Genomic DNA, 19,054 nt, shown 5'->3' with positions numbered 1-19,054 from the left:
CGCCTAGTACCGTATAGTGCCGAAAGTATGTAACAAGCTGTAGACCTCAATTTGGCGGACTACACCTTGAGGTCAGTATGGCCGCCCAGAACAGCGACGTCGAGGTCGTTGACATTGAGCTCCATTCCATCCAACCTCGGAACGTGCATGGCGATTGTGATACTAACGCAGCGAATCCTGAGTTGTCGCAGAAACTATATGAACAAGGGGAATTATCACTAGGGCAAGCAACGAACGAGATAGTGGAAGGTAAGTCTCGAATGGTTATGCAGAAGCCCTGTACACCTTATGATTAGAGTCACAGTGAGTCGGAGCCAGGAGGCAACTCCTACAGCAGAACCCACTCGAGTCGTAGAGTCACTCAAGTCCGTCGTTGCATCATTACATTTTGAACAGCCAGGGCACTGACTGATATTTAAGGGAGCCTGTGAACCGATGGCGCCTTCTGTCCTCTTGCCTTCTCCAGATTATCAATGGCATGCAAGACTCGGCTTTGGGAGCTCTCATCCCATTCATCGAGTCCTTCTACGGAATCGGCTACGCCATTGTTTCCCTTCTCTTCTTAACCTCAGCTGTCGGCTTCCTCCTAGCCGCCTTCACGTCGGATGCCATATTCCAGTCCGTGGGTAGAGCTAGGACGCTCATGCTCGCGACTGCGGTAACGTCTGTCGGGTACATTATCTGGTTGGTTGCGCCCGAAAGGACGCCGTACGGTTTCCTCGTCGTTGCGCCATTCTTTACTGGTGCAGGCGCTTCCTGGAACCTCGCACAGATCAACGTCTTCGTGAGCTCGCTGGATAAGCCGACGTTATACAACGGGTCAATGGCGATCCCTAATATCTGAAGTTATACCACCGCGTTACTGACAAACACTCGAGCACAGATGGCTGCACGGCTCCTATGGAATTGGAGGTATTGCAGGCCCTCTGGTGGCCACTTCACTGGCCTCACAGGGCATACCTTGGCAGTACTTCTACTTCCTGCCGCTGGGAATAACAGTGTTCAATTGCTTCTTCTCTGGCTACATCTTTCTACCTACCGAGCGGGAGAAACAAACGCTCCTGGAGCAAGAGCGTCGACAGCAGCTCTGGCGGCAGCGCGCACAGTCCGAACAGGAAACCTCCTCACAGTCCTCCGACCAACCGCTCACCCGCACGCAGGTGCTCATCGAGACCCTCCGAAACAAACCCACTATCCTCACCTCTCTCTTCATTCTCTCGTACCAAGGCGCGGAAGTGTCTTTGGGAGGATGGATTGTCTCGTTTCTCATTAGTGCGCGGGGCGGGGACCCTTCGAATGTGGGTTACGTAGCGTCAGGCTTCTGGGGCGGCGTCACGCTCGGACGGTTCCTGCTCAGCGGGCTCTGCGGCAAGTTTGGTGAGAGGAGGGCTGTGGTAGTTCTGCTCGCCGGGTGCGCCGGCATGGAGATACTTGTATGGCTGGTGCCGAACGTGATTGGAAGCGCCGTCAGTGTCGCACTCGTAGGATTTTTGCTAGGTGTAGGTTTTCCGATGATCCCTTTATCATGTGCGAGCTGATACTCAGACAGCCTGTTGTACCCTGCACCATGGGGATCATCACTCGCATGCTTTCGAGGAAGCTGCACGTTTCATCGCTGTCTTTCATCATGGCGTTCGGATCCTCTGGTGGAGCTCTGTGGCCGTTCTCGGTAGGGCTCATATCTCAGTTCAAAGGTGCATACCTGCTTGCCTCGCATTTTTTTTGGTATCTGGACTAATGACGCTTGCCGCAGGTCCCTTCGTCGTACATCCGGTGGCCATCGGAAGCTTTGTCCTCATGGAGGTCCTTTGGTTACTGTTGCCAAAGGTCCCCAAGAGAGTCATATGACCTTGCAGCCATGATACTCTAGCCAGGGCTTACAAGTGTGGTGTGGTCGCGCATTAAGTGCAACTGTAGTGCCTGAAGTCTTTCCTTGGCCTTGAATATGTCTATGTCGTGCTGCGCATGGCCTGTGGTCCAGATCTTCGCGCTGTCGTGGTTTGTATACCTGGGAAATCCCAGTGTCTCTGAGTTCAAATTTCTCGGAAGCGCCCCAGTGCGTCTGAGTTGCCCATACCTTCGCAGGCACGTCTGCCGTAGTTGCACCAGTTATGACCCATTAATTCATATTCACAAATAACACTAACCGCACACAATTTAACCACGGCGAATATAGTCCAATATAGTCCGAAAAGAGCTGAGTAAAGTCCGATGCCTCTGTCATCAACCTAACCGTACTCATGCGCATCAGCAGTCCAACTATCCGCTGCGAGAGCACGCCTACCGTCAAACTACATTGCGAGATGTTAGCATTGTGAGAGTGTTCGTGTAAGCGGGACTGCACTGACCCGTTTACAGCACAGACATGCCGAGAACAAGTGCTAAGACGGGCATCAAGGCCGTGGTCGCTGCGTTCGCCCTATCGGAAAGCGCACCAGAGTTGACGTCGCCTGTCCTCGGAGTGCCGTTCGGTGGACCGCCGGAGGCAGTTACAGTAACAACTGTCGTAGCCGCAGGGGCACATACTCCCGAAGCACCGACAGCACTGGTATACACAGCAGTAGTAACGACGCTGGCAGTGGTGCTGTTGGGATACGCGGCGATGGAGGACGGTCCAACAGCGGTGGTGTTCACGACTGCGGAGGACGCGACGGCGACGCTCGTCTCGTTAGCCCACCTGGGCACCAGGGAGGAGCCAACAGTGGTAGAGCCCGGTTGGATGCTACTAATAACTGGCGTCGTCGTAGGACCTGGCTGGATGCTACTGATAATCTCCGTCGTCGTAGGACCTGGTTCGAAACTACTGCTAACCAGCGTCCCACTGACCACGCTGCTGCTGACCAGCGTCCCACAAACCACGCTGCTGCTGACCAGCGTTCCACTGACCACGCTGCTTGGATATACGGTCACGTAGGAAGTGACAAGGGTGGGGCATGGTACGGCAGCCGAAGACACATAGGGACCTGATGAAGAGTACGTCGTACCGCCCCCAGCGACGACGGATGTGTACGCGGAGGACGTCCCCCCTGCGAACGAAGAATCTACTGAAGTGGAATAGGTCCATGCGACCGGAGCTGATGAGGAGTACGTCGTATCACCCCCAGCGACGACGGATGTATACGCTGAGGACGTTCCCCCTGCGAACGAAGAATCTGCCGGGGCAGCAAAGCTCGGCGAGGCGAAGAGGATGGGCAAGAGCGCAAACGCAGAGGCGGACAACATCTTGTTGGCTGTATCGTTAGGAGTTGACTAATTTCTGAGGCTTTGCTGGCACCAGCAAGCCAGCCTTATATGCAGGGGGCGCTTCACCGAGATCCATGAATTTCGCCTAATCGGACTGACTCGGAGATCTTCGAAGGGGACAACAGGCCGCACTGGCGTAGAGTTTACTTCCATGCCCGTAATCTGGCCGTAATCTGTGCAAGGAGATATCCGCGCGGTCCACAGCCTTCGATCGATTGCGGGTTCTGTCGTTCAGTGGTTGGTGGCCATGCATGGCCGAAGTGGGAGAGTAAAGCACGATGTCACCTACAGGGATGCCGGCCGGTATTCAAAGTCTGTCACCACCCTGGACTTCGGTATAGATGGACCGCACTTCACTTTATGCCAGAAGCAGACCAACAGCTGTGCAGATGCACTGCCGCACACCGAGCGGGCCCGTATCGTGCCTGTGGCATGCATCAGCTGAAAGGAGCTGCAAATGAGCGACCAGAAGAGCTTACAACGATACTGAGAGATCTTCTGGCTTGGCGGGGCAGCATGCCTAACCAGCCTTGTCTTCTGTCCGTCCCTAACTTTAATCAGCGGACGGGTCAACTGCATGCCCCCTCCGGCGGTCCTTCTTCCCGTGGACTTTGACAGCGAAAAACCTGGTGCTCTCGAGATCCGGGCTGGTGACCCCCATGGTTTCCCTCGGCAGATTTCCTAGATGCTCTCGCGCTTTCATGCGCAGGCCACGGCAGCTGCCATGGCAAAGCCCGCCAGACTGGGAGCAGACGGAGTAGACTGCGCGGGTGTCACTAGAGTCCGGTGAAAATGGGAGCAATAATAAGCCCTGTTAGTTGGGTATGCCCAGCTCGCTGGTAACTAACGGACCAGCCACATCTGCCCCCTAAATTACCTGATGTTATCGAATGAATTGAAGAGTTACTCCCTTGGGGTATTCCTTTCTTTTTGCAAGAGTCATTGGTTCTCAATGTCAGAGTAGTCAGGCGAAGAGGTGTTGCTCACCTCCCAGCACCGAGGTATCTGCGAGAGGGAAAGGGAACCATCCCGTAAGAATACACAACAAACAATCAGCTAGCAACACATTTGTTGCACTCTCTCAAAACGGGTTAATTGACTGAGGAAACAGAATCAGCACCGGGCACTCCGGCAAAATAATCAACCGCTTACGCTTCCGTCACGTCCACAGCCTTTTTCACCCATCGAACACTAACTGCGCAGAGAGCCGTGTGTGAACGCGAAAAAAGCCTGTACCGTGATGGATGAAATGGACGTTTGCTCAGCGACAACGCGGACCAAACTCTCTCCATCCGAGTCCACTGCGCCCCGCCGCCCTCTCGGTAGCTCAACGACAGCCGCGCTATCCAACGACCTCTTCATTCGCTGTGCACCCGTTGTACTGACCCGCTGGCTTTCCGACGACTGATGCGCCCGTGCCCCACGTGTCCGCGATCCGCGCCGACACCGTGGCCGCCCACCCCACAGCGCGGCAAGGCTGCATACACGCCCGCCCGCCCGCACGCCAGTGCAGGCGTCGGGACAGATGCCCGCGGGGACGCCGGGCCCAAACGCGCACGCGAGTACGAGGGGGACGCGGCGCCACGATCTGCAGGGCTGACGCCTTGGACCTTCCTCTCAAGAGACAGCCGTGTGCGCCCGGGTCAGGATCCGGGCGTCCGTCTCCGGTCTCTACGCCGAGCTCGGGGCCCCTGCGTCGAGCCATTCGCTGCGGGTACAAGAGACCCGCGCCGACGCACCAAACCTGCAGCGACAGCCAGTCAGTTGGAGGTAAGTAGCACGTAGCCGAGGGCCATCGAACGGGACGCGCCGGTCTGGATCCTCTCCGCCCGACAAACCCGGTGGACCTGCGCTCGCGCGTCGGGCCGCGGGCGTCTGCCCGCAGAAACCGAGCACGCACGCTTCCAACACACCGAACACTCGACATGAGGAAAGAAGCAAATACCATACCAGAGCACCTTCCCTCGCTCTCTCGCTCTCTCCTGACCCGGGCGTCCGGGACGAGCGCGGCGCGCCTGCCTGTATCGCTCGCCGTCTAGGGGTCAGCAAGACAAGGGCAGACGCGTGTCCGCGTGCACCGCCTCCCTCTCGGGCGAGTGAATTTCGTCCCTAGATCCATATCACAATCGAGGTGGCGAAGAGGGTTGTGTAGGCGCCTGGGAGGGAAGGGGTTAGCGGGGACAGGGCAGGAGAAGGGGCAGTACCGACCGTAGAGGAGGGTGGTGATCTGGCGGGGACTCAGCTGGCTCGGCGGAGGCTTCGGGAGACAGACGCACGAGGAGCGAGAACGTCAGTCGCTGGCCTGCGAAAGATTACGGATTATGTTACGAGTGCTGTACGGGTGGTGAGGCGTATCAGGCTGTGATAGGCGCCTGGCCAATGGGCGTCGTGCTCGATCCCAACAGGTCCGACATTGGTAGAGTTCTAGCTGTTTTATTTTCAAACTGTCGTGCACGACTGCCAGCGACGACGGCACTGCTTGCACAGCCCCAGTCCCCCTTCCGTCGCGATCGCCCGGCATTCTCCACGTGCCATGACATCACCCCCGATCGCCAGTCCTGTTCCCAGCCACACTCTGATCGCGTGTCTGCCCGCCGCGGTCTTATAAGCCTCGCCTCCGATGCCTGCCCCACTCTAACCACCTTTTCCTTTTCTACATGAGCATCCGCTCTGCTATCCCCGGTACCCCAGCCAGCGAACGCTCCATCTACTTTGACGCGCCCATGATGCACATCACCACCGGCGACTCGCCAGCACCAGGGCGAGCGGGCTCGGTGCGCAGCCGCGCGCCCTCCGTGTCCATCCCCAAGAGCCCTGTCACGAACACCCAACCTGCGCCGAGAGCAGTGTACGGCGACGACTCCGACCAAGAGGAGCACGGCGTCGGGTCGTCCGACGAGGAAGAGGACCGCGAGCTGCGCCCGGGGCCTGATCCCTTCGACGACGACCGCGGATCCCGGCTGCGCGCCCGCACGAAACGCACGAGCATCTCCGGCTTCAGCTATACCAGCGGCAGATCCAAGCCCTCCGCGTTCTCGCGCCGCCGCGCAAAGTCGGTCCCGCGCGCGTCCTCGCCCGCAGACGACAGCTCGGCGTGCGGGGCGCACTCCGCCGAGAGCGCCCCCGCCAGCGGTGTGAAGGCAAAGAGCACCCTGAAGAAGCGCGCGAGCATCCGCAGCGGCGTGTTCAGCGCGGGGCCGGGGACCATCGGCCCCGCGATATCGCCCGAGCCGGACTTGTCGATGCACGCGCGCGAGCGCACCGCGGAGAGCGTGCTCACGCCCAAGCAAAAGTCCAAGATCACAAAAGAAGAATGTACGTGGGCCGCTGCGCATTGCGGGCGGGACGTGGCTCACTTTGTCGTCGCGATGGCGTGCTAGTGAAAGAGGGCAAGCGCCTGTCGAAGATTATCCAGACGGAGCAGAAGGCGGAGCGCGCCGCGCTTGATATCGCGATGAAAGAGCTCGCCGAGCTCACCAAGCTGCAAAAGGCAGCCATGAAGGTCCGTCTCCCCCCTCCCCCCTCCCCCCTTCCCCTCCCCTCCAACCCCATCCTGACACCCCCACGCAGGACGAATCCCGCGCACACACCGCGCACGCAACAACCCTCAAGTCCTTCCACAAGACCGAGCTCGCATTCCTCGCCGCCCGCGCCAAGTACGAGTCCGCGCTGACGGACCTGCGCAACACGGAGGAGGGGCTCGAGAAGACGCGCAAGCACGCGGAGATGGTCACGGATATGGTGCGCGAGAAGATGCGCGAGGTCGAGGAGCTCCGCGGGATGAAGCGCGTCGACGATCGCGAGCGGATGGTCAAGGTGTCGGAGCTGAAGGGGAAGTTGCCTGCGGAGGCGTAGAGGGCGTGCAGAATGTATAGCATGGGGCTTGGCTGCTGGAATATCTTGTAGACGACTGTAATTGTAATGTAAAAGGGCAATATTTGTTGTACTTGTAAATATACGCGTCAGCTAATTGGAGCATACCTCATTCCGCTGGTATATATGCCACGAGCGTGAGGAAAGGGCGTCCTTGCATGTTTTCTGTCTCAGGGTCGCCCGCACGCACCAGTCACCAGAAGATCAAGGTCGGGACTAGCGCTGCACGGGACGAAGAACCGCAATTCCTCAGGTAGCATTGAGTAAACTGAAAGTAAGCCTCGCTGTCAGCCTAGTTTACGCTCTATGGCGGGATGTTTTTCTGCCCGGGCAGTCAGAGATTACTTCGGGGAGAACTGCATGCGCTGGTCGCTATTCCGTTACGAGGACGCGCGAAGCACGTGCCGAACGGAATGCTTCGTTGTTTGTCCCTGTTGTGCTATAAATACACCCGAAGCCACAAACGCGCTCTGCCACAACTTACTCTTCACCTGCCTTCCGCCTCTACGCGATCAGGTCTCGGTAGCGCATATTGTCGGAGTCGCACATTCTCGCCGACGCACCTGAAACCGTCCTGGGACGCCACGCCAAAATGGACTGTGGCGTGGACGGGAAACCGCAGGAGCGGCCGAGCAAAAGACAGAAGACCGAGGACGAAGCCGCGAAAGCTTCCTCGTGGCAGCAAGCACTCGGCGCAGCCCCAATGCAAGACATCTCAAGCTCCCCCGAAGGGGAGACGCCCATCATCGGTAATGAAACGGATGCAACGCCTGCCACACCGCAAGGTAGCCACACTGACGATACCCAGCAAATCACGCTGCCCCAATGCCCTGGCCTATCCCTCCGGGACAGAGTCAAGGAAACGCACGGGATCCTCACCGGTATCATACCCCTGCGGCGAGTCGATTATTACAAGGCCTGCAGAGTTATGGCAGACGCCCTCATTTTCGATTGCTGCTGGGAGAAGTATTACCGCGCCGTAAGCAGCGCTCTCACCTTCTTCATCCTTGCGATATGCTGATGGTTCATGTTCCGCGCGTCACAGGTGAAGGCGGCAGGCGGCTGGGTGCCGGAGGCCTGGATCATCGTGGGGGATAGTCCCGGCTGGGTAGAAAGTATCGTTGAACGCTGGAAGAACGACGATGACAGGCAACGACAGGTAGGGGAGTCCATAGGCTCACCGCGCCTCGGCTCACCATGGACGAATTAATCTAGGAAGAGACCATCTACTGGGATTGGTATTATGACGAGAAGCCGCCAATCTACGAAGAGAGGAAGGCACTTACCGACAAAGCCATGACCATCTGGAGGTGGATCGGGCAAAACTACAAACGTCCCATCACCGCTGAGGAATACGGTGCCCGCTTTCCGGAGAGCATGTACAGAACGCACAGTGTCGACCAGGCTCGGGACATTGAGATACAGATCATTCGCCCTCAAGAGGACGGGGCCGCCTCTGGCGTGCGGAGACGCAGGGCGACCCGGCAGGACCCTGCTTTCTTAACGACGACTCTGCCAAGGGATGTCCCAACGCGTGCGCAACTTGAAGAGCAATTGCGGCTGCGGGAAATATGGTCAGCGAGAAGCGTTGCACCAAATGTGTCCAGGGGGGATGATGATATAAACATGTGTGCTTGATTGCCATAGATCTTGTGCTTTGTCTTCTCTTCTTGTGCTTTGTCTTCTCTTTGTACGCTGTCATCCTTTGTCCTCTAAGCGACAGAGGACTCGCAAACCAACTCCTCCGCGTGGAAGGGGAGGGGAAGTGCTCGACGTTATTTATTGTCCGCGTAGATACCCCGTATCGTCTGAATCGCGCGTTTTGCGTAAGTTAACATAGATATACATGGCACGGATGAAAGGAACAATGCACGTACCAGCCTGATCGCGTCCGATATTGGAGGAGGCAATCAGAACAGAGGAAGTATAAGGGGTATGAACTGCACGTCCATCCAATCACGAGCAGGCTATCCGTTGGTTGGACAACGAAAATGGGCGGACGCGTGCCGAAAGAGTGCCACAAGACGCACGCTTGGCTGCGGTGTTTGTCCCTGTTAGACTATAAATGAGCTCGGAGCCACACGTGTATTCATCATAACTCACCGTTACCCACTCCCACCCTCCATCGTCGACTCACCGAGACCAGATCTCAGACCGTCAGCAGTACAATATGTCTGACACATATGCACCTGTTCAAGACTCCGAGACGGCTCGGGGGCTTCATGCCCGCCCCGAAGACAAACTGAAGTGTGGCATCCTTCGCAAACCAGAGGATGGCCAAGGCAGAACAGAGGACGAGACCGTGATACCTTGTTCATCTCCCGATGCATACACCGCATCAGCGGTGAAAGACATCTCAAGCTCATCCGAGCTCAAAATATATCTCACCGATGATGCGACGGACGCAACCAGTGTCACACAAGATAGCAGTGAGGTTGGCGAAGATCACGATGTCCCATGCAACCAACCCGCCACACTGTCGCTGCGCGACAGGATAAGCGATGCGCATCGGATCTTGACAGGCGCCGTACCGTTGCGCCAAGTCAGTTACTACAGAGCTGTTCGAGCGATAGAAGACACTATCCTCTTCAATCGCCGGTGGGAGAGGTATCATCGCGCGGTAAGCTGAACTCGTACCTGGTTGATGTCCGCGAGACGCTGATAGTGTTTACGACGCATATGCAGGTGGAGGCCGCAGGCGGCTGGGTACCCGAATGGTGGATCATAGTGGGCGACAGGCCTCGCTTGGTGGAGGTTATCGTAGACCGCTGGAGGGAGGAGGGAGATTGGGAAGGACAGGTTCGTAAGCTCCTATTCTTGCAGCTTCTCGCGCTGACGACGAGGGTGCTGGTTCCAGGAGAAGACCATCCACTGGGATTGGTATTGCGGGGAGAGCCCGCCGTCGTATGAAGAGTTGTGGTCAATCGGCAAAAAAGCTGCCGCAATCTGGAACAAGATTCGCGAAACCTACAAGCCCCCAATCACAGCCACAGAATATGCTGCTCGCCTTTCGGAGACGACAAGCAGACCACTCAATGCCGAGGAGGCTCCGTCCATTGAGATCAGCATCACGGGCCCACCTGAAGACGAGCTTAACCCAGGCTTCCGGAGCGGTAGGACGATCGGTCAAGACCCCGCTTTCCTTACGACTACACTGCTGCGGGATACGACTCGTCTGCCACGTGTACAGAGCGAAGAGCGAAGGAAGAGACACGGGACATGTGGGCAGCGAGGAATGTCGCACCCGGGGAGTCAAGGGGACACGATGATGAATCTCAAAACGCGACCGCTTGAACGCCAATAGACGTCGTGACGATGATGTTTAGCTTCTTTTCCTCGTCCGCCATGACTCTTTGTTCTTTGAGCGATAAAGAAGTCGTAGAGCTAACGCCTGTCAACGGGACATCTGACTTCTATTACATGGCTATCGCTGTTGACGATGACGAGTTCGACCTCGAATGTAGATTGACTAGAACGCTATGCGGCTGCAGAATTCGGCTTACAGCTCAGAGGAGTTGGGACTGGCGGGCTTTCATCAAGAAGGATCTAGGCTCGTGACCACGCTCTCGTAGCCTGATTGAGGGCAGAATCAGGCTAGAGAAATATTCTGCCCTCAATGTTGGTACGACAGGCTGGTCACGAGCCTACGAAGGATCGGACGGGAGGAGCTCGACAGTATTTGCACTTGTTTTGCAAGGTGGCGTGTATATGTCTCGCAAGTTCGCAGCTCCCCCTTGCATGAATTCAACGGAGGGAGTTCAAACGACACCTGCTTTGCGTAAGGTGTGCATCATGCGAAGGATACATTTTGCTTGCCGGAAAAGCTCCAACATTACTGCACCCGATAAAAGGAGCATAATCCAGGCATCCTTCATTGCGAATCATTGATGCATATGCATAATCTTAACATGAAAGGCGCAAGCTCCGGGTACTCGAGCTGCATACTCTAACCGAACGTCAAAATCAACCCGACTTTTGCGCGAGAGCATGATAATGTGACGAAAGAGCACTGCCAAATACATGTCATCTTCAAGGGAGGAGACATACTACACCTGACAGCGCCAACGAGAAGAAAGGATACGGACTGAAAGGAAGTCATCAATAGTTGGCCAGAAAGAACTCGACCCTTACGCGAGAAAAAGAGAGATGCGCTGAAGCTGGGGTTTGTTCATGTTAGGCGGGAATTTCAGCCACATTCGTGCCACAGAACCCCTCCCTGTCCCTCACTACCAACCACACCGCACCATCCCCTAATGAGCTCTCGCGTACAATGTCTTACTCTGATACGCCCTTCGTCGACAGTCAAACAGTTCTAGGCCCACGTCCACGGTCAGACGATGTTCCATGTGGCACTACCAGCGGCGAAGACGACAACCGGCCATGTAAAAGGCAAAAGACGGAAGGCGAAGCCATGACGCTCACCACCTCTCACGATGAGACACGGGTCACACCCACGATGAACAGGGTCCCAAGCTCATCCAAACTTGAAACACCTTTCACCGCCGATGTCGCATATGCCCCCGACACCACACCCGATGCCCTGTACGCCGCCGCGAACCTGCCAGCCACGTATGGACATCAGCCGATCATCTCAGTACATGAGAGGATTAGCGACGCGTACAAAATTCTTACCGGACGCATATCCCTGCGCAAAGTCGACTACTACCGAGCGCGCAGGGTGCAGGAGGATGTCATGCGGCTCGATGACTGCTGGATGAGATATCAGAGCGCAGTAAGTTGCGCCGCCATGTCATTGGTAGCTCGGAAGGACTGACCGTGTTGCGGCGTGCTGTAGGTCGAAGCCGTAGGTGGTGAGGTCGCGGACTGCTGGTTCCTCGCAGGCAACAGGCCAGAGGCACTTGCGATTATCATGGAGCAATACGAGGATAGTGATGCTATGGATGGACAGGTATGAAGAATTTGCTTTATTCGCTCTCCTCCCACTCACCGAGTGACATGCATAGCATGAGTCCGTCTATTGGGACTGGTACCCAGAAGGTGATGCACCATCGCAGGAAGAGATGGACCAGTGCATCGACGAAGTGAGCCGAGTCTGGGGCAAACTCGGAAGGTACAAGCTCGCAATCACAACGGCGGAATATGCTGCTCGTTTTCCGCAAGACGAGACAGCGCCGATCGGCATCAGTCAGCCTCGCGACATCCAAATCAAAGTGACACTGCCGCCAGATGAAGAATCTACTACCGATACTCAAAAGCGGAGGACTCACCGTCAGGACCTCTCGTATCTGACAACGACGGACCGGGATATCCATCCCACCGCGATCCAGGTTGAAGATCAGAGGCGGCGTGAGGAAGAGTGGTTGGAGCGGGTTGCCACCATGGTGTCGGAGGCGGCAGAAGGTGGCGAGGATGATGATGATGATATAGACGAGTACATTTGACAATTAATGAACACTGAACACAATTCTTCGTCCGTTGCCCACTGGGGTATCTCGGCGCTTTCATCAAGTCTGATAAATCTCGACGTCTCGGTTCTGTAGACGGCTAGCGATGTTTCGGTTCACGTCCGTGAGACGAGGTATTCAAAAGCGATGATTCAGGGAATTCGAGGGCGACTCGCGGGCATAATCCGTAGGACAAAATGCCCTTGCATTCGACGGGGATAGACGTACGGAAATGATTATTTCGTATCTAGGACATAATTAGCGGCTTATATTTATCCACTTTCTGTTCATTGTCGTACTACATACCACTTGATTGATTAATCACCCGAGCGGGTCCAGACGACCTTGCTTTGTCTGTTATTTGGCCATGTTTGTCGGAGTCCTAGCCACATTCGCCTAAATAGCCATAGACCCAATCCGTCAACTTGCCCTCGTTCCAACTGTCAACCACTGCCACAGAAACGAAACACTTACCATCACCACTGGACACCTTCACTCGGACACAATGTCAGCACCACAGACGACCACATTTGACGTCCAAACTATCCTCGGCCGTCGTCGCCGTTCTTCCGACAACGCCACATCATGTGGCATCGGTCTAGAAGGCGAATCAAGGCCACGCAAGAGGCAGAGAACCCAGGGGAATTTCTTGGGTTCCCTGGCCCTGCTCAGCACGCACACCGCGTCCACGGTCTGCGATCTTGTGCCCTCGCTTGAAAACACAAAACAACAAACCGAAAGCGCCGTCGACGTAGCAGCGACAGCACCTGCGCATAACGCAGACAATACTGAGGTCATCGACCATTTTCCCGTGCCAGCCTCGGTTCGTAGCCGCATCGAAGAGATCTTTGACATTTTGACCGGGCGCATACCCCTGTGCGCCCTCGATTTCGACGTAAAACTGAGGATGCGCGGCGAACTAAGGGTCCTAGAAGAATGCTGGAAAAGATACAAGACAGCGGTGAGTTCTCGACGAGCACTCGTTACACGGTCGGGAAGCATAAGGCTTATGATACGGCTTTGAAGGTAAGAGATGCGGGCGGGGACCTACCCGTCGGATTGATTAGAGCCCGCCACAAGCTGGATTGGCTGGAGGTGATCAGGGATCGATACCGGGATGACGAGACGGCGCCTGAGGAGGTAATGTCGCTTGTGTCTCCGATGGATCTCGTGCTCACCTTGAATACTGTACTAAAAGGACGAATCGATATACTGGGATTGGCACAGCCCAGAGGAAGGATTAATCCCCCTCAACGAACAAGACGCCCGGGCTGAAGAGAAGATCGCCTCGAAAGCTGCAAAGATTCGCAGGAGGATCTTGAAGCCATGCTTCACCATGGATGAAATTCTGAAGAGATTCCCCTTGGAGAAACCAGCCGTGCCACCGGAAAAGTGCGACATCGCTATAGAGATCGTCGAACCTCCTGAGCCCTCCGTCGAGGACGAGAACGATGTCTACGAATATCAAGACGAGCACTTCCTCACGACGACGGAAAGGGATTTCCATCCTACGCCTGTTCAGCTGGACATGGAAAAACGGATAGTGGAGAAGGCCGTAAAGGAGTGGCTGAGGGAAGAGGAGAGATCTCTCAAAAGGATGGTTGAAGAGACGTTGGTGGGTGAAGAGAATACAAGACCCACGCCAGAGTGGGATGACGATGGCGATGAATCTTCGAAGACCGAATCACAGGCCGAGCAAGGCAATGGGGAGGCGAGCGAACAACCTACAGCTTAGCCTCCATTGGACCTGCCCGCCCAGGAGACGTGATTCAAGGACACTGGCTCACGTCTCGCTGCCGGAGCAACAAGGAGAGCCATCGACAAATCAAAGCTCGATCAGGGTGGTAGTCGAATGCCCCAGGCAGCCTGTGCGAGTCGCCACACCATGTATCGTCATCGGAGATGCTCGAGAGCGCGCCTTGCCAACTGACAGAACGGTGGATTCGATATCGCTCAGCGATTCAACGTGCATGGGGGATGCGATGTTGTTGTAGGATGAAGAACGCTGAAAGGAGTCTTCCTCTTGTTTCTCGTTCTTAGGGAGAGGTGATATGCGATATCTCTTTGTGCCCTTGTTTTTATACCTGGAGAAATCTGATCATTTGAAATCGAACAATGTATCCCCCTCGTGTCTTATCATCATGGATGACGGCCCGGATTCAAAGGCATGGCGAAAGGACCCCATGCATCATGGGTCATCGATAGCTCTCCGATATGTAGTCCAAGGCAGAAGGAGCAAGGTCGCTGTAGAACAAGGGTAAATAGTAGAACGGATGAACGTGGTAGTCGGAAGATGGGATAGGGTGAGATATTATAGTACCGGACCGCGTGCGGCGCCCACAACGCCTCCTCTAGACTACCGACCTGCTGGAGCGGCGCCGCTCAGGCTCATACTCAACTCTGGGATAGTGTTCACTATGTCTAATGTTCTGTCTCTGGACGAAGAAGTACGGTTATACACAACCAACGCGGAACGCGAGCGCTACGAGTCGCTGGCAACGCTCTACGGGATCATCGTCGCTCTCGATTATCTGGAACGGGCGTATGTACGGGACAGTGTACCTGCCACCGAGTGAGTACGTGTTGTTTTATTCTTGTTACTGGAACTGAGTTTTGACTGGTTCCTCTGGCGTTGGTCTGGAAGAGATACTCCCCGGCATGTACTCGACTGCTGTCGCAGTACAAGACGATGCATAAGCTAGTCAGCAATGACGTGCCCACGATAGAAACCTTCATGAAGCGAAATCGGGTACGAGCGGCGAACGTTACCCTTGAGCTCGAACATTGACGGCACGGACCGTTCTTAGATGGACTGTCCTGCCGCCCTTCACAGGCTGCAAGTGGGCGTCCCGGCTACGGTGGAGCACTCGAGTGAGGCCGGCCCAGAAACCGGGAAGTGGGTTGCTGAGACTACGCAGGTAGTTTTCTACGCACATCGACACGTCGTTCCCGACATGATTGAGCTGGTCACTTACGTTCACACTGCGTTTTTAGAGTTTCATCACTTTCATGGACGCCCTTAAGCTTCGCCTTCGCGCGAAAGATCAACTGCACCCTATCCTCCAAGAACTCGTCACCAGCTATGCGCGCTTTAAGGGCAGCAAGGATTGGGAAGGCCGTAGTCGGATGGTGAGCTGGTAGGCACTACTTCACTACCCGTCCCTTATCAGGCTGAGCTAAGCTGCCCGCTTAAGGTTGATTACGCTCAACGGGATGAAAGCTTCAGAGGAGCTTACGGACGAGCAGTCTCGTCAGGTGCGGTTTGCACCCTGCATCTCCCTAGCTCGTATTACTAATTAACATCCATGTAGCTACTGTTCGATGTCGAACATGCTTATTCTGAGTTCTTTAGATATCTTAGTGGATCGACTGGAGAAGGGTCGTGACAACGGGCAAGGTAAGAGTACCCGTCAGATCCCTATGCAACGGGATTTGCTGTAAGAGTACGTGAATGAAGTATCACAATGGATCATGTTTCCCCTACGGCTGTCGTGATATTGCTCGGAGTGACCGATACAGCTATTCGTGAAGGGGCGTCCTCCGCGTTACTCCCCGCATCCCCTTCATGTTCAGTCCTTTATAAACATGTGGACCCCGAATTACAGATTTGCGTTGGAGACAGCGGTTGCGTTGGTTGTGCCACGGTACGATACAATCTGTGGACTGTATCAACCATATTTCTATCCTATCCAGGTACACTACGTCTGAAGGTCGACCGCTCTGTGTTATCACTCGCAATTGACACTAATATGCGCGAAAACCGTTTGACACGTCGACGCAAGCATCGTTGGTGGGCGGACCTGTGGTCATCGCCGGAGAGCCCTCGCATGTGTGGCTTGCGTACAGCAAGATGGTGCAATTATCCAGAGAGATCTGCACGGACTCCAACGCAGTCATGTTCAATGCGCCGAAGACGCAGCCCGACCCGGCAGCACCGCCTGAGCTCGCCAAGATTGTGGTACCGTCGCAACCGCTGCCGGACCACGGACTCACTGCGAATGGTTGAGCCAGACAAAGGGGGAGCGAGGCGAGGATGGTGAGCTTGAGCATGGTAGGAGCCTACTCTAACGAGTCGACGCGCAGGTCAGTCGACGAGACCCAAGCGATACGACGATAGAAATTACATATCAAGAGTAGCTAGGTCTTCCGTTGAATGCTTTTAAGGTCAAGGACTCCCCTTCTGCTGTATGCTGCGAGACAAGAGTATGTATCGGTAAAGGGCCGTAGAAACACAAGGTCAACGGACGCACTTCCCGCTCCTTGAGATAAGTGCGGCTTGTGTGCGTTATGATGTGGCATATTTATACGCGGTAAGGAGTCCTGAGCACGGCGTCGAAAGGAAGGATTACTTCAAACCTGAACCTATATTCGACTAGCAACGGAGATGGTGAAACTCCGCGTTCCCAGAGGTAGAGTATACGTATTCAATGGTCTCCCCGGCGCTTTCAATTGCAAGATGGATGTGGCGGCAAATACCTTAATAGTATGCTACCGTCTCCGGGTCCTTCATTCTGTCAATGGATAGTGGGAGGCAAAGATGGACGTAACTAGCTCAGGCCCTCCGCCACTTACCCGAGCGTGGGATATTTATTGCCCTCCGATTGCACGCCGCTTGTTGTGGCTGAGATTGCCACAAATCACGACCATACGCAACCCTAAGTGCTTAGGCTCGTGACCAGCCTGTCGTACCAACATTGAGGGCAGAATATTGGTAGACAGGCTGGTGGATTTGGCGTGGGAATCCGGTATACGCGACTTAACTCTATTTCGCCGAGCAGCCGCTGTCATTTTTGAGCTGAGATTGAAAAATATACCTGCCCCCATGTACTTTAAGCCTGCCCTCATGTATTTGAGCCTGCCCTGCAGACGATCGAGATCGAGTAAGAAACGGTTTGTAGTCCACTACAAATGCGCTTTGATCATTCGCGGGTGTGACTTAGAATCTGCTGAGCACACTTGCCTCGGGCTGCTTGTCGCCGCAAATATCTGCGTCTCTGACCATAATGTCTAACAGACATCGGATGCCCGACACTGCGGAGGAAATACTGGCCCGCTCTGCACGTTCTCGATGGCTCCCCACTGGGCTCCCGACCACTCCTCAGCATACTACGCTGCCCCCTTCTCATTACTCTCCAGCTACAAATTCTTCGACAGGAGTTCCATATTCGCTTCCATACTCCCCGTACTCCCCCGCTCCTCATGTATCTCCTTATCATATATTTTATCACTATCCTCCGGCATATATCCCTCCTTATAATTATTACCCCCAGCCCGAGCTGCCGCAGGTAGAACCCCTTCGTTTACCACCATCCCGGACACCTGAAGGCATTGTGGGCAGTCAATTTCAACAAGTCCTAGGTGATCCGTTCACAATAACATCTCCCATTCCACAACCTAGTGCTACTGATGGCATAAACTTCGAAAGCGAAGCACTGGAGACACCGACCGGACCGCGTGAGCCAGCTGTACACGCCAGTGGCCCGGAACTCGGGGACATATCCTCGGAGCAGAGGCGCCAACGCCCACAACGTATGACCCCCTTGCAACGTCTCCATTCTGCTTTTAAGATCTTACGGACCGGCCACCTCAGCATTCGGGATGCGGTTATAGCGGTACTTGAAGACCCCCATGCTGAATTTGATAGATACCGGACATCTTGTTAGGATTGGATTGTATCGGACGCTTTCAGCAGCCACAATAACCAAATAGGTACAAACAGTTTCGCATTTTTGGTAATTGTTCTACTGGATGTACTTTTCCTTAGTCCGTTGCTCTATACTAGCCTCCGGTTTGTGTCTGTGTCTGTGTCTGAGTCTCTGGGCATCTTTAGTGTCCTTCTGGTCTATCCCTGCCACGTCTAATAGGTTATGAGCCCAACGCTCTGACCATAAGGACATCTTTGGCAATTTTCACCCTTATCACTTTCCGATCTATTCAACATCTACCTCGATCTACTCACCATGGCTATTGGCAATGCTATCCTCAAGGGTCTTGAGAGTGTCCCAGAGCTCAATGACTCCAACTGGTTCACCTGGTCCAAGCCTATGATCAAATTCCTGAATGCCTGTGGAGCACAGTATGTCCATGATCCTTTGACTGCTGCTGTTCCCAAGGACAAGGAGGTTTTGGATGGAGAGATTAACTGGTTGATCTATGGGAAGGTCTCTGAGGATTGGCAGTATTTGGTTGCTGATGTGGAGCATGCTTGGGAGTCTTGGAAGGCATTGAAAGGGCAGTTTGAGAAGTCGACTATGGGCAGCAGGCTGAAGGCACGTTCTGAATTCCACAATGTTGTCCACGACCCCTCGAAGCCCATCTCCCACTATGTCCAATCAGTTATGGCTGCCAGGGCTGTCCTGAAGAGCCTGGGCCATGAGCCTGATGATGTGGAGACTGGTGATGTCCTCCTCATGAATCTCCATTCATCTTTCGACACTATCCGCACCACCATTCTCACTTCCAAGGATGAACCCTCCCTCTCCACCATAAAATCAACTCTTCTTGGTTCTACTGCTTCCGCCAATGTCTTCATC

The 19,054-nt window shown here is 54.9% G+C and overlaps 10 protein-coding genes across 10 annotated transcripts in view; 8 read left to right on the top strand and 2 right to left on the bottom strand.

The window, feature by feature from the left end:
- Positions 1-88: 88 nt before the first annotated feature.
- On the top strand, positions 89-1,848 carry GLOTRDRAFT_80039 (MFS general substrate transporter; the record flags this gene model as incomplete). The annotated part of the gene is made up of 6 exons (XM_007870886.1): positions 89-249; positions 305-365; positions 421-819; positions 884-1,499; positions 1,550-1,694; positions 1,754-1,848. Exons 3-6 carry the CDS (start codon positions 479-481, stop codon positions 1,846-1,848), a joined length of 1,197 nt encoding a protein of 398 aa, XP_007869077.1. The 5' UTR covers positions 89-249; positions 305-365; positions 421-478.
- Positions 1,849-2,103: 255 nt separating this feature from the next.
- Positions 2,104-3,296, bottom strand: GLOTRDRAFT_140436 (uncharacterized protein). Its single transcript, XM_007870885.1, has 2 exons — positions 2,349-3,296; positions 2,104-2,291 (listed from the first exon to the last, which is right to left on the bottom strand). Exon 1 carries the CDS (start codon positions 3,220-3,222, stop codon positions 2,353-2,355), a length of 870 nt encoding a protein of 289 aa, XP_007869076.1. The 5' UTR covers positions 3,223-3,296; the 3' UTR covers positions 2,104-2,291; positions 2,349-2,352.
- A 2,588-nt stretch (positions 3,297-5,884) lies between these two features.
- On the top strand, positions 5,885-7,247 carry GLOTRDRAFT_140435 (uncharacterized protein). Its single transcript, XM_007870884.1, has 3 exons — positions 5,885-6,558; positions 6,624-6,745; positions 6,814-7,247. Exons 1-3 carry the CDS (start codon positions 5,901-5,903, stop codon positions 7,096-7,098), a joined length of 1,065 nt encoding a protein of 354 aa, XP_007869075.1. The 5' UTR covers positions 5,885-5,900; the 3' UTR covers positions 7,099-7,247.
- Positions 7,248-7,708: 461 nt separating this feature from the next.
- GLOTRDRAFT_95652 (uncharacterized protein) lies at positions 7,709-8,754 on the top strand (the record flags this gene model as incomplete). The annotated part of the gene is made up of 3 exons (XM_007870883.1): positions 7,709-8,095; positions 8,162-8,275; positions 8,332-8,754. The coding sequence occupies 3 exons, from the start codon at positions 7,709-7,711 to the stop codon at positions 8,752-8,754; spliced, it is 924 nt and encodes a 307-aa protein (XP_007869074.1).
- Positions 8,755-9,286: 532 nt separating this feature from the next.
- GLOTRDRAFT_95651 (uncharacterized protein) lies at positions 9,287-10,420 on the top strand (the record flags this gene model as incomplete). Its single annotated transcript, XM_007870882.1, has 3 exons — positions 9,287-9,736; positions 9,802-9,915; positions 9,974-10,420. 3 exons carry the CDS (start codon positions 9,287-9,289, stop codon positions 10,418-10,420), a joined length of 1,011 nt encoding a protein of 336 aa, XP_007869073.1.
- Positions 10,421-11,386: 966 nt separating this feature from the next.
- On the top strand, positions 11,387-12,518 carry GLOTRDRAFT_95650 (uncharacterized protein; the record flags this gene model as incomplete). The annotated part of the gene is made up of 3 exons (XM_007870881.1): positions 11,387-11,848; positions 11,912-12,025; positions 12,081-12,518. 3 exons carry the CDS (start codon positions 11,387-11,389, stop codon positions 12,516-12,518), a joined length of 1,014 nt encoding a protein of 337 aa, XP_007869072.1.
- A 508-nt stretch (positions 12,519-13,026) lies between these two features.
- GLOTRDRAFT_95649 (uncharacterized protein) lies at positions 13,027-14,256 on the top strand (the record flags this gene model as incomplete). Its single annotated transcript, XM_007870880.1, has 3 exons — positions 13,027-13,482; positions 13,548-13,661; positions 13,720-14,256. The coding sequence occupies 3 exons, from the start codon at positions 13,027-13,029 to the stop codon at positions 14,254-14,256; spliced, it is 1,107 nt and encodes a 368-aa protein (XP_007869071.1).
- A 682-nt stretch (positions 14,257-14,938) lies between these two features.
- On the top strand, positions 14,939-16,004 carry GLOTRDRAFT_64615 (vacuolar protein sorting-associated protein 28; the record flags this gene model as incomplete). The annotated part of the gene is made up of 6 exons (XM_007870879.1): positions 14,939-15,093; positions 15,168-15,270; positions 15,329-15,439; positions 15,516-15,658; positions 15,716-15,776; positions 15,833-16,004. 6 exons carry the CDS (start codon positions 14,939-14,941, stop codon positions 15,905-15,907), a joined length of 648 nt encoding a protein of 215 aa, XP_007869070.1. The 3' UTR covers positions 15,908-16,004.
- A 202-nt stretch (positions 16,005-16,206) lies between these two features.
- On the bottom strand, positions 16,207-16,571 carry GLOTRDRAFT_95647 (uncharacterized protein; the record flags this gene model as incomplete). The annotated part of the gene is made up of 2 exons (XM_007870878.1): positions 16,207-16,265; positions 16,322-16,571. The coding sequence occupies 2 exons, from the start codon at positions 16,569-16,571 to the stop codon at positions 16,207-16,209; spliced, it is 309 nt and encodes a 102-aa protein (XP_007869069.1).
- A 1,639-nt stretch (positions 16,572-18,210) lies between these two features.
- Positions 18,211-19,054, top strand: part of GLOTRDRAFT_140432 (uncharacterized protein) — a 2,581-nt gene continuing 1,737 nt past the window's right edge. The window contains exon 1 of the mRNA XM_007870877.1: positions 18,211-18,682. Within this exon, the coding sequence (XP_007869068.1) occupies positions 18,482-18,682 (201 nt within the window). The 5' untranslated portion in view covers positions 18,211-18,481. The remainder of the gene's footprint in view (positions 18,683-19,054) is intronic.

Source organism: Gloeophyllum trabeum, assembly GCF_000344685.1.
Source record: "Gloeophyllum trabeum ATCC 11539 unplaced genomic scaffold GLOTRscaffold_00012, whole genome shotgun sequence".
In the NCBI taxonomy this organism is placed as follows: Eukaryota; Fungi; Basidiomycota; class Agaricomycetes; order Gloeophyllales; family Gloeophyllaceae; genus Gloeophyllum; species Gloeophyllum trabeum.
The sequence above is the reverse complement of the archived record's forward strand: the minus strand, read 5'-3'. Positions and strand labels throughout refer to the sequence as shown.

Bases quoted from the DNA above. Each gene is read 5' to 3' on its own strand.
- GLOTRDRAFT_140436 (XM_007870885.1), bottom strand. From the start codon at position 3,222: ATGTTGTCCGCCTCTGCGTTTGCGCTCTTGCCCATCCTCTTCGCCTCG.
- GLOTRDRAFT_140435 (XM_007870884.1), top strand. From the start codon at position 5,901: ATGAGCATCCGCTCTGCTATCCCCGGTACCCCAGCCAGCGAACGCTCC. The intron at 6,559-6,623 runs GTACGTGGGCCG...ATGGCGTGCTAG, and splicing joins CAAGATCACAAAAGAAGAAT to TGAAAGAGGGCAAGCGCCTG. The intron at 6,746-6,813 runs GTCCGTCTCCCC...ACCCCCACGCAG, and splicing joins TGCAAAAGGCAGCCATGAAG to GACGAATCCCGCGCACACAC.